This window comes from Oratosquilla oratoria, chromosome 27, assembly GCF_046742065.1.
Source record: "Oratosquilla oratoria isolate Oo_2021 chromosome 27, ASM4674206v1, whole genome shotgun sequence".
NCBI lineage: Eukaryota > Metazoa > Arthropoda > Malacostraca > Stomatopoda > Squillidae > Oratosquilla > Oratosquilla oratoria.
Genome location: NC_134803.1, coordinates 52,427,961 through 52,440,460, shown reverse-complemented (window position 1 = coordinate 52,440,460; position 12,500 = coordinate 52,427,961). Strand labels below are relative to the sequence as shown.

General features: G+C 43.3%; 1 protein-coding gene across 5 annotated transcripts in view; it reads right to left on the bottom strand.

The window, feature by feature from the left end:
- The window catches only part of LOC143040068 (uncharacterized), a 54,518-nt gene that overhangs the window by 29,915 nt on the left and 12,103 nt on the right, over positions 1 to 12,500 (bottom strand). For 4 of the 5 annotated variants that reach the window (XR_012967685.1, XM_076210717.1, XM_076210719.1 and 1 more), the window contains 7 exons: positions 12,304 to 12,464; positions 7,647 to 7,769; positions 7,102 to 7,338; positions 5,941 to 6,087; positions 5,162 to 5,363; positions 4,393 to 4,505; positions 2,902 to 3,039 (listed from right to left, as the gene is read on the bottom strand). Coding sequence is in view for 4 of the 5 variants with exons in the window: in XM_076210717.1 (XP_076066832.1) it covers positions 2,902 to 3,039; positions 4,393 to 4,505; positions 5,162 to 5,363; positions 5,941 to 6,087; positions 7,102 to 7,338; positions 7,647 to 7,769; positions 12,304 to 12,464 (1,121 nt within the window). In the remaining variant the exon portion in view is untranslated. The remainder of the gene's footprint in view (positions 1 to 2,901; positions 3,040 to 4,392; positions 4,506 to 5,161; positions 5,364 to 5,940; positions 6,088 to 7,101; positions 7,339 to 7,646; positions 7,770 to 12,303; positions 12,465 to 12,500) is intronic. The other variant, XM_076210718.1, reaches the window with a different exon arrangement.

The window sequence follows — 12,500 nt, the reverse complement described above, 5'->3', positions numbered from 1 at the left end:
AACAATACTGTGAGCAGAAGAATAGATGATATGGCTGAGGACGTCACTGTACAACTTTTGGAGCAAGTGAAAAACAGTGAGTACTTTGCACTGCAATTGGACGAGAGCACAGATGTCGCAAACAAAGCACAGCTGCTTGTGTATATCAGATTTATCAGCGAGGGAAAATTTGTTGAGGAGATACTATTCTGCAAAGCCATGATGGGTAGAACTACTGGGAAGGATATTTTTCAGATTTTGGATGAATACATGGAACAGAATTCCATTGACTGGTTACGCTGTGTAGGTGTGTGTACTGATGGAGCCGCCGCTATGACAGGTAAACGTAGTGGAGTCATTGCTTTCATAAAAGAATGGGCCCCAAATGTCGTCAGCACACACTGCATGCTCCACCGCAAGGCACTTGTTGCAAAACGCATTGATGATGAACTATATCAGGTTCTGCAGATTGTTGTGAAAACAGTGAATTATGTAAAAGCACATCCTATGAAAGCTAGACTTTTTGAAGCCCTTTGTCACAAAATGGATGCTTATTTTCATGGCTTGCTGCACCACTCTGAAGTGCGATGGTTATCGCGTGGGGCAGTTTTGAATCGTGTATTTGCACTGCGGAGAGAGTTAGCTGTTTTTCTCTCAACACATAAATCAGAGCTTTGCATCTATTTTGAGGACAAGTCATGGATGCTAAAGCTAGCATATCTATCAGACATATTCCAACATCTAAATGTACTAAACAAGAGCATGCAAGGCCTTGAATTATGCATTTTGAATGTGCAGGACAAAGTACGTGCATTCATGCAAAAGCTTTCATTGTGGGAAAGCAAATGCCAGGAAGGAGTCACTGAAATGTTCCCATTTTATCACCAAGAATGTATGACATCAAGTGAAGACATCACCGCCATCATTGTGTCCCATCTATCTTATCTGCAAGGCTACTTCAGGGAGTATTACCCTGAACTGGAAAATTCCCACATGGACTGGATTAGAAACCCTTTCGCAGCCGGGGTAAGTGCACATCTTGATATGAAGTCGCAAGAGGAACTCATTGAAATATCAAATGATGGGGGTATGAAAATAAAGTTCTCTGCCCTTCCATTGCCAGAGTTCTGGATCTACTCAAGAACTGAATATCATGCTCTGGCTGAGAAGGCTCTGAAATACATTTTGCCATTCGCCACAACCTACTTATGTGAAAAAGGATTTTCCACATTGACAATACTCAAAACCAAGCACAGAGCACGCCTACAGGTGGACAACGACATGCGTTTGGCACTAACTAACATCAAGCCCCGCATTGATCAACTGTGTAGGAGCCATCAAGCCCATCCATCCCACTAAACAAGATATGTCTGATAGCTTTTGTGTTTAATTCTGCATTTTTTTATGAAGGTATTTTGTTTTGTTTTTTGTTATCTGTGGTGACAGTACATACTGTAATTATCTATCTATTGTGGCTGTTTCTACCAATTTTACTTTGTATTGAATTTCAAACAATAAATTTTTTTGAAAATATTTCAAATGCTTATTTTTATACTTTCTTTGTGTAGGAATATGCAAATAGTAAATTTACTGCATTATAATCATGTAATGGGTATCTTGGTATGGTATTAATAACTTTTGATTGGCTGGGGGTCCTCGGATGGGACTTAAATATCTGGGGGGTCCTTGGCATGGTAAAGTTTGGGAACCTATGGTCTAGAGCACTTACTCTTTGTTTTTGAACGACAGGGCTGTTTTGCTTCGATCTGCAAAGCAGGTTGGTCATTTTAACCGAAACTACAACCAACGCGTTTACCCAAATAGGATGCCATAAGGTAGGATGATGTGCGTCAACCGTCAGTGGCTGTGGCAGTAGGCTAATGATCGTACCGAGGAAGACATACATTTATTCTATTCATCAATAGTATGGGGCCGCGCGGTGGCTCACTGGATCCCATGTCGAACTCATGACCAGGTGGTCGTGAGTTCGATTCCCAGGACTAGCTGAGGGGTTGCTGCGTTGGTTCTCGACGACCCTGGCCAGGCGGGGAGGTGACCTAACAAACAAACAAACAAACAAACAAACAAACAAACACACACACACACACACACACACACACACACACACACACACACACACACACACAAAAAAAAAAAAACAGCGGCTTGCTGCACCTGACAAGGCTTTGCCCTGTCAGGGGTTTCTCACTTCCCACTGTGTGGTGAGTGGGATGGTGAATTCGAGTTCGCAAGTGATCTTCTCGATAGTTCGTCTTGCCCTAATTACATTGAGTCTGACAATGCCACCTTGTATCTTTGGTGTCATTCTCTAGACCTTCTACTCGAAAGATCTCGAAGCAGAATGACATATACTCCCTTCATACAGATAGATAATTATATAAAAAGAAAAATGTCCTCCAACTCATCCAAAACCAAGTTTCTCATAGCCTTCACTGGGCATGCAACATTAGATAGCACTCTCGATCTCGTTGTCAACTGAAATCCACATGTCTTCTGTTGCACCATCTGCATGATACACTTCGTCATGAAAGTCTATGTTTACAATAACATCTTAACCAGGGGTGGGGAACCTTTGGCACGTGTGCCAAACATGCTGGCACACGAACTACTTTTTCCGGCACGTGAAACCCAGAACTCACCTAAAACAAGAAAATAACTAATAAATATGCGATGGCCGGTGGATTGGGGCCCTTAGAGAAGGTGAAGGGAGGGGACCCATGCTCGTATGTAGGCCTAAAATTAATTCTACTCCGTTGGCACGCAGGAATATTTTGTATAAAGTATTTGGCTGATTTCGGCACCCACGCTTATAAAGGTTGCCCACCCCTGGCCTAAACGCTCCAGTACTATCATCCTCGTAGTGCACACTGTACTTCTCTTCTTACATCGACCAAGTCTCACCTCGAGCAGCTGAAAGAACAGCTTGTCGGTGACACATGCCACGCCCCGGAGTAGTATGTTGTGGAGGTTACTGCTGTTGGCTACCAGCTGCTGCAGCACGACTGGAGTCAGTGACGTCACACCTACGTCCGACCAGAGCTGAGGAATGGGAATCAAACGGAGTGACGCAGGTAAAGTACGCGACAGTGGGTAAAACAAAAGAGGTTACCACAATGAGCTTCCTCTAGGGGCTTCACCAACGCTGAGCGTCGAGTTCGTTTGAGTAAAAACGACTTCGGTCACATGATTCTGTTTTTCAAATATCCAAATATCAAGTCATCATTCCGTCATATATAGCAAAACTGAATGATGGATTATGAGTCTTTAAACCTATATGAATGTTAGACATACTGTTGAAGTCATATTCTAGTTATTCAAATTAGTTAGAAGTTAGAACTAGTTAGAAGCAGGACGTGGGAAGAAAAACAACCCAGTTTGATAACCCCCGGGATGATGTCAGAGAAGTATGGGAACTGCATACACAAAATGCATGGCATAGAAAAGAATCTCGTCGATCAACATACCATCTAAAAATTGTGGAATCCCAATGCAAGGACAATCTAATTTGACATACATAACTCTACATATATGTATTATTTTGTAGTGTGAGCTGGCATAACGTGACATCAAACTTGATTGGTACTTTATTTTTTTTTTTTGGGGGGGGGGGAACATGCTGTTTAGGGACACCAAAAGTACATTTGTCTAAATTGTCAAACTTTCAAACAATAACATATTTGATGGTATAGTTCCTTCCATACACAAGTACAGTAGACATTATTGTACAATAGTCACGTGACGACACCACAATCTTTATCGATTCCGATACCAGTCCCGATATTGCTCTACACTTTCGATTCCGATACGAGTACGATTCCGATACCTACAATGATTATAATTCAAGCTTATTTTCTGGCCCTGCAGTTGGTTTGGGAAACAAATACTTAATGAACAAAGTACATTCATTAATCATTTATCGGAATCGTTAAATATATATAAATGCCATGTATGAGATGGTACTATATACAGAAGTGCATCGCAATCGCAATACAAATGGAACATGATAGGGAGTATCTCCCTAATCATTTGTACAAGTGATACAATGTCCGTTCTCCCCGGGTATGGATATTGTCTTCCAGTCGTCTCTTCTACTAGCCGAACACAAGCGGTGAACAATCACAGCTTTGAGGAAGACCCTTTAGATTCTAATAAGTAAACTAATATGATTTGTGATACGGTTTAACTCCTCGAAACTCCCCCCTATCAGGAGGCTAGGACGGTCCCCCTTACAGAGGAATTTGTAGCTTAGAATTCATAAACCATGCCCTTGAATCAACTCGCCGGTGGTAGAGTTCGAACCGTCATCACCTCGACCCTCGCCACAAGTAGCGACGTCCTAACCCGCCCGGCCAGCGATTATCCAATAAGCACACTAAGTAAGGAGCTACTCACCTCAAGGACTCGAAGTCTTGTGAAGAGGTTCTCTCGAGGGTAGACGAGCTCGTCAAAAAGGGTCACGTCGCTAAGAGCCAGGTTCTGTAGACGCGGACAACACTCGCCAATTGCTGTACACACACGAGAAGAAAAACAATGATCACAACTCCAGACGTGTTCGGGTGTCCCGTAACTGTGCAAAAATTACTTATCCTATTTGAATAGTTCATAAGGAACTTTCATTCTTCTGTCACAGAATTATACTCAGAGAGTGGGTATGTTCAGACTGAACACCCCAGACTAGAGATGACCTCACTCAAATAGCTCTCCATGTTTAATGATAAAATAATGGAGTATGCAAAATAATCTCAAGGTAATAGACTTGGAGAACGCGAGGAGTGAATTATACAAGTATATATGCAGATTAATGACATACAAAAGGCGGAAGGGAACAAGAATATATATACATAGGCCAAGGTTATTGCAAGATATTTGTTTACATGGTGATACAACGTACTCTTCGTATCCTGAAAGACTTTTCCATTATACCCTTTGACGGAAGTGCCCGCACAATCAACGCCATAAAGCATACATGTGTAAGAGGTTGCCAACCCTTAACCCTTGTTCACACTAGCGGTTTGAACCGCGGTGGTTCAATTACAATGTATGTTAATGGAGGCGTTTACACATAAACGCGCAGTTTCTCCTTGACTATGCGGTACCGCCGCAGTTTCCGCGCGGTTCAGATCGCTAGTGTAAACAGGGCCTAATGGTTTTACACACTTACCACCGATATCGACGAAGCTAAAGTTGGCCAGGATGAGAGAAACTAGCTGCTCGCCCTTGACAGTGAGGACGGGCAGGACACCCTCCAGGAAGTCCAGCGTCATCCCGTCGCAGTTCGTCAACTGCAGGTTCGTGAGGTGCTCCAGGGTCATAAATTTGTATAAAACTTCGTTGTTGATCATGGCGTTGGCCATGCTGATGGTCTGCGGAGAGTAGAGGATCCAGACGACAAATTTAACCAATAAAACGACAACTGACTCCAATGGGAAAAAAAGTGTCTTCGCTGTAAAAGCTGAACAATACGAGCAAATATGTGACATGGAATCGGGGTCACTGGAGGCAACGAGACAAACTTGATAAACAGAATTAGATGAAGGAAAGACATCTTAGGCATGCTCGGGCATGCACGAGAACAGAGGAATAACTGTTGTGAATATGATAAGCGAAGGGCTCGCTCTGTACCTGCTACCTCAGACGAATTCACAAATTGAAACTTTTTTTTTTTTTTTTGTCTCTGCATTTAACAATACCTCTACTTCCTTTCAATAAAATAATCTGCTGTCCCACTAAAGATAATCCACGCAGGGCCTGCTTAATGCTTTTGCCAATTATAAGGTAAATAGTGATAACGACAGCTTTGAAAATGGTTCGAGGTGAAAGTGACGGTAACAGAGCATAAGCTTATGATCATGAAGTCAAACAATGGGAGTGGATGAATGCACTTAGAGTAGAATGGCTTTACTCTTGGTTAACGCCCCTAGGCTAGGATTTTCAACTCACGTTAAGTTTAGGGCAGATCGCACAGGCAATATCTACACTTGTGGGTCGCACTCGGGGTACCGTGGACGTCAGGGTCGTAAGCTGGAAGGTGCAAGTTCCATCTAGGAGGTCTAAGCTTATCCCATTGCTCTCTAACACTTCAAACACCTGCAAAACACGTGAACGATGTGCGCGTACATCCCAATTGACAATACCAGTGGCACGATCTATGGTGAGCGTAGATTGTCTTATCATTACAACTCGAAACACCTTTCTCGTGCGTTGTAGCTTATGTCAAATATATACAGCACAAGTAATAGACAATGATGGGTGATGGATATTGGCAAGAGATGAAACTAGCACACATCGCTCATTCATTTCAACAATGACATAACTCAAAAATTGAAGATTTTGAGTTATTTATATCACTGAATTTGCCATTTTCTATATGTATTTGTGGTAAGAACGCCATAACTCTAGTAGCAAAACTGGCCGCTAGATGTCGTTCAAGGCAATAACGTCATAATTCCAAATTTATTTTTCAAATAGGCACAAAGCATGTTTATAATAAATGCATTTTTTAACATGAGATGTCATGTACTACATTTAATCATGAAATAAAAATTCATTGCTAAATACCTCGTTTAAAAGTTCCATGGGAGACTGTATTACATAATTAAAAGTTTATTTTGCTTCTCCTGAAAAGTAGCATTTTTTTATAGACACGGTAAAGGAAACATGGACTGTTTCCTTTACCGTGTCTATACAACTTGTTCACATGGATTTTCAGCATTTTTTGAGTTATGTCAGTGTTGAAATGAATGAGCGACATTCTGTCTCTTCATACATCACCCTAAGTGGATAACATAGTGTGTTGTGTACCAGTGTAACATCTTGTAATATTACTGTGTCATGTACAATGTATCTGCCTCCCTTATATAACAGATTTGATGCCCATTTATGAAATACCATCTATATGGCAACATTACATCGGCCCATACTCTCTTATCTAACGGTTTCATTTCCCCAATTGGCGACCGGCTTGTCCACAGTCGACATACCTGTAACTGTAACTACTCAGCTGGAGTGAAACTTCTTTTACAGTTTAGATTTTTCTTCTACCCTCACAAGAACCTCTAGGTCTTCAGCCTCTTCATCTCTACTCTCCAATAAGATACTCACCTCGAACATCCTATCGAAGTCGAGCTGTGCAAGTTCGGGACAGTGCTGGAGGACAAAGGCAACGGAGTGAGGTGTGATGAAGCAACCGATGATCTTGAGGCTGACGAGATGTTGGCACAAGGATTTGCCCGTCGTTTGGTCGTAGCACAGGCGATACAGTCCTCCGTCTGTGATGGGGCACTGGGAAACATCCAGTTCGCGGAGTTCGGGACAAGACCGTCCCACCAACTCGAGTACCTGAACAAGAAAGAATAATATTAATTTTGACTATCATCAACTGTTGGGTTGAAACGACTTTTTTTCGTTATGAACCGAAAGGATTTATGTCGCGATGACCTGTCATCGTAACTCACTGTGTCGTAAATGTACGCCGACATCATGAAATCAACACTGCTTCATTGAAAGTCCATGATGTATTGTATGTGGTGGGTCACCGATTTCTTGGACGTCGCCCCTGAGATTACCCCTGTTCCTCTGGACTTGTACCCTTGAGTGTACTCCCCTAATCGAGGTCTTCACAGGATAGGCATTGTGAGAAGACTTACCTGGTCAACAGTCTCGGTGGTGCTGAGCTTGAGGGTGACGAGATGGGTGAGGGAGGGCAGGAGGTTGATCAAGGACGTGGGGCCCACTGCTCGCATGTAGGACAGATCCAGCCGTCGCAGGCGCTGAAGGAGTTCGAAGATAGATTATTGCCCGCGAGGTGGTTGGCAGGAGTACTACCCCACCAGGACAGGACAAGTTTTGTTACTCAAACCTCGAGGGTGAATTATCTTTTCTAGTGTCAATAACTTTGATAATTATGCTTTAAATATAACACCTCTCAATCCTGGCAGCAGAAAGACAGCAATGATCTGACGGCAAAGGGATATTGTAATGTTGAAAAAGACTGAAGGGAAGAGGCATTATGGTGGTCCATTTATTGTTATAATGAATCCTGAGGTTATATCTAATTTTCCCTCTCCCGGTGTTATGAGTTCTTGTATCAGAAAACAAATAAACGGCAAAAAATATAATAAAATACAATAGTGATGATGACAGTAATAATAATTGATAATCAAAAATAAATTATTCGGTTTAGCTTCACCTATTTCCCTTCTCAGAGATGACTTGGACGGTGCTTCCTTGCGGAGGGCTTTTAGAAGCAGGGAAATTAATGTAGTGTTACTACAAATTCGCTCTACCGCCAGGTAACCTTGAACTGCCTCCATCCCTGACCTTCGCCCTAAGTAGCGACGACCTAACCCGCTCGACCAGTGGGCTTCCTTGGATCTTATATCGTAAAAAAAAAAAAAAAAAAAAAAAAACACTATCCACACCAAGTCTAAAACGAAACTACCTCCTTATGATCGACCGTCCAAAAATCATCCTCCCACCTACCCGCCATGCCCTTTTGCCTTCCAAGTAATTTCAGTGATATCATTACACGCCTCGAATCGGCCACAGTAACCTCTGAATCAAAGAAACCAGTGGTAGTCATCTTCACCAGTTGATCAATCCACAAGTCAGGTGATCGGGCCATCCTCGACCCTGGTGTACTCCTCGCTCCGCCTGACATCGATCAAGGTTACCTAGATGGCCAAAAGACGTTTCTTCTGTCACGCTACTTCCGATATTTTTATGACAGGTGGGTTGGCAACACTAGTGAGAGAGTATACAACCGGTTAAACCTGCCAACACTCATTGAGAAGTAATTTTAGTTCTAGACAACACTGGCATCCCTCGCCAAGTCGCCCCGTTTTGTGCCCCTACTCTTGGACATCCCCTCCCAATGCACTCGCCCTTTCTTCCTGCCTGTCTCCTTCACTCACTACCCCCACCCTAAGAAGTCTTTCCCATTACCCTTCATTTCCTTCAACTGCATCCCTTCACTTCAACACTTCTCCGTACTTCCTGAGTCTCGCCACCTCCTCACGTTTTTGTAAGTCTTCTTCCTTCACCGTCTCCCTTGTTCCTTATCAGTTTTCTCTCCTCAGCACCTCCCTACACACTTGTCACCTCCTCATCTACTAACACCTTATCCTAACACTTGTCGCCTTGTAATAGAGGATACTATACGGGCTTGTTTCCCTGTAAGCATGGAAAAAAAAAGTGGAGTAGTGTAATGGAAAATCCTGACCTAATTGAGATCTTCACTGAATTTTTTCCTTCGTTCTCATTCTGCTTACTTACGGGGACTTTGGGTTCGAAAGCTTCGACGTGTTTGGATGCGGTGGCCTTTGTGTCACAGACCGCAAAGAAAACGGATCTTGGGTCTTCGAAGGTAAGTAAAGTATCATTACGAGGAAACTGTCCACCCAAGGTAGATTTAACGATGGATACCATGAAGCGACACGTGGTGACATGAACGTGTGTATACCTATTAACTTAGGGGTTATATATTGGATGCAGTAGTAGTGTGAAAATTACTATCGACGATCTTCAACGTTCTAGATCAGATATGAAGCTATGAAGCTTTGGTAACAGGTCTGTCCGTCTTGTCATGCAAGCCCTTTGATGCGCTAGCCCCCTTCACCTTTTTTGCAGTAGGATTCTCATTCAAGCTTATTTCAGCACTGTCTCGACAAAGCAAATCCCTGTACAAATTTTAATCCTGGCTGAAGCCGGACCGAAAGAGTGGAGTCACCCAAAAAGGGAGAATCAACTCTGCTGAGTCTTCCTTTATTTGCACCTCGAACTCATCTTTCCCGTGCTGCCCACATTACTTTTTTATATAAAAAGGATCGACCGTCACCTGACAACGTGGATCACTGGCACATTAAGATTCATGCTTCCTGTTTGACTTCCACGAGTTCTTTTTCATTCGGTGCCTTAGTCCTCTCCTCCTCTGTTGGCCACTTAGATCATTGACCACATACGACTCCGTCTACTCGTTGCCACAACGTCTGGCTGCCTTCCTGGACACCAGCTGGAATCAAACCAGGTACTTGGTACCTGCGTACATGTACCCACCGCGTTCCCCAAGATATCTAATGCAACTATAAAATTGACAGCGGTTGATCACGATTACTTGGAAGTCTTTGTTCTTTTGTGAAATGCTCTACCTGATTCTTGTGGTATACTCGTTGCGCGTTAATCTGTTGATGTTGATATCTGCAATATGATGATTACTCAGTTTAACGTCGCGAACTCCCCTATCTGGTGGATAGAACAGTGCCCCTTACAGAGGACTTGTAACGTGGAATTTAATTAACCAAGCCCTTGGTCCAACTCGATGGCGGTAGGGATTGAACTACCGGCACCTCGACCTCCGCCGCTAGTAGCGGCGCTCTAACCCGTTCGACCAGCAAGTATACATTTTGTAACAGATATATTAGATATGAGGTCTTGACAGAGCACGCGTTGTCACTAAATTGCCAATATACTGTACTGATCTTAAAAAAGCAAAGAATGGCTATAAGAAATTCATTGAGTTGCTCGAATATTTATCATTATAAAAAAGAGACAGTAGAATAACTATACTGTACACCCAACAATGTTTGAGAAGAAGTCTACATTCAATGGCATCATAGAGAAGGGAAAAATTTTCAAGTTGATATGACAAAATCTTGTTGGACAACACAGGTAAGCTCTCCTACTCGCGTCATGCGACGCCAAGTACTTCCACCTTCCACATGGACCTACTTAAGTGGATCGAGTCCACTGGCGAGACCTTCTGGTCTGGGGAGCTCTAGAGGTGAGGGTGATGAACACGCCTGGTGAAACTCGTCCCTTGACATGGAGTGCAATTCTTTGCGTTTGTAGTCAAGGTCTGCATAACGCGGATCCGCCCCAAGTCCCCATCATCCTGGCAGAAGTAAACTCAGCACAACACAACACAACCAATCCCAATCCAACCCAAACAAACCCAGCATAACACAACTCAACCAATCCAACCCAACCCAAGCAAACCCAGCATAACACAACCAATCCAACCCAACCCAAGCAAACCCAGCATAACGCAACTCATCCAATCTAACCCAACCCAAGCAAACCTAGCATAACACAACCAATCCAACACAACCCAAGCAAACCCAGCATAACACAACTCAACCAATCCAACCCAACCTAAGCAAACCCAGCATAACACAACTCAACCAATCCAACCCAAGCAAACCCAGCATAACACAACTCAACCAATCAAACCCAACCCAAGCCAAGCTAAGACAACCCAACAACTCAATCCAACTCAGTCCAACAACCCAAACCAACATTACCAAATAATTGAGGGAAAGAAATCGGTAAATGACGACGGTGACACAGTTCTCTTAATTTACCAAAGAGCCGAGGTTTTGCACTAAGAAGACTAGACTGGGAGGGACGTCTACTAGAAGCAGGTCTGTCCAACAGCCGTTCAAACATCGATTAACCAAAGTAGAAGTATGAGAAAAAATATATATACAGATAAATAGGTGAATACATAAATAAACAAATTAACAACAATAACGATGATAATAATAATAATAATAATAATGATAATGATAATATTTCGGATCCCCTCCTCGACCTGCACTCCGCGTGACGTCACATTGTTTTGAGAAGCTGCGGGGGTTGCCCACACGCACCATGATAATTTTCAACAGAAAGCTAGGTTAGGATAGGATAGGCTGGGTTGAGTTAGGTTAAACCAGATTACCTTAAGTTAGGTTGGGTTCATTTAGGTTAGGTTAAGATTAGTTTAGTTTAGATAAGATTAGCTTAGGTTAAGATTAGTTTAGAGTATGTTAGTTTAGTTCAGGTTAGATTACAGGAGATTAGGTTAGATAAGATCAAGATAGATTAAGGTTAGGTCAGGTTAGGTTAGGTTAGTGCAGTGGTTCCCGAGTTGAGGATCCAAAACCGGGGAAGAGATCCGAAGGGAAAGAATTCTGTTTCTGGTCGGTTTGATTCGCGCACAGCGGGGGAGCTTAGCGTGCAGCCGCCTGTGACTGGGAGTGGGTGCTCCCCCCTTCATCATCCTCCTTTTCCTTCTCCTCTTTCTTCTCCTCTTCATCATCCTCCTTTTCCTTCTCCTCTTTTTCATCCTCTTCCTTTATCATTTTCCTTCTCCGTCTTTTCATCATTATCCTCCTTTTTCCTTTTCCTCCTCCTCCTTTTCTTTATCCTCCTTTTCATCCTCCTCCTCCTCTTCATCCTCTTCTTCATACTCCTCCTCCTCCTCCTCCTCTTCATCCTTTTCCTCCTCCTCTTCATCCTCTTCTTCATACTCCTCCTCCCCCTTACCTTGCACCGCCCCGTCAGGAGATTGATCGCTGCGTGCACGTCTGAAACACAGGAGAGGGAGAACTCGAGGGAGGAAGGGGTGAGGAGAAGGGCCAGGTGGGTCCTCCGGACGTGCCCCAAATCGCGTAGGACCTCCAGCAACCTGCCGGTCACGGACGGGGCTGTGGGAATAATACACAGGACAGTCTCTTTAGGTA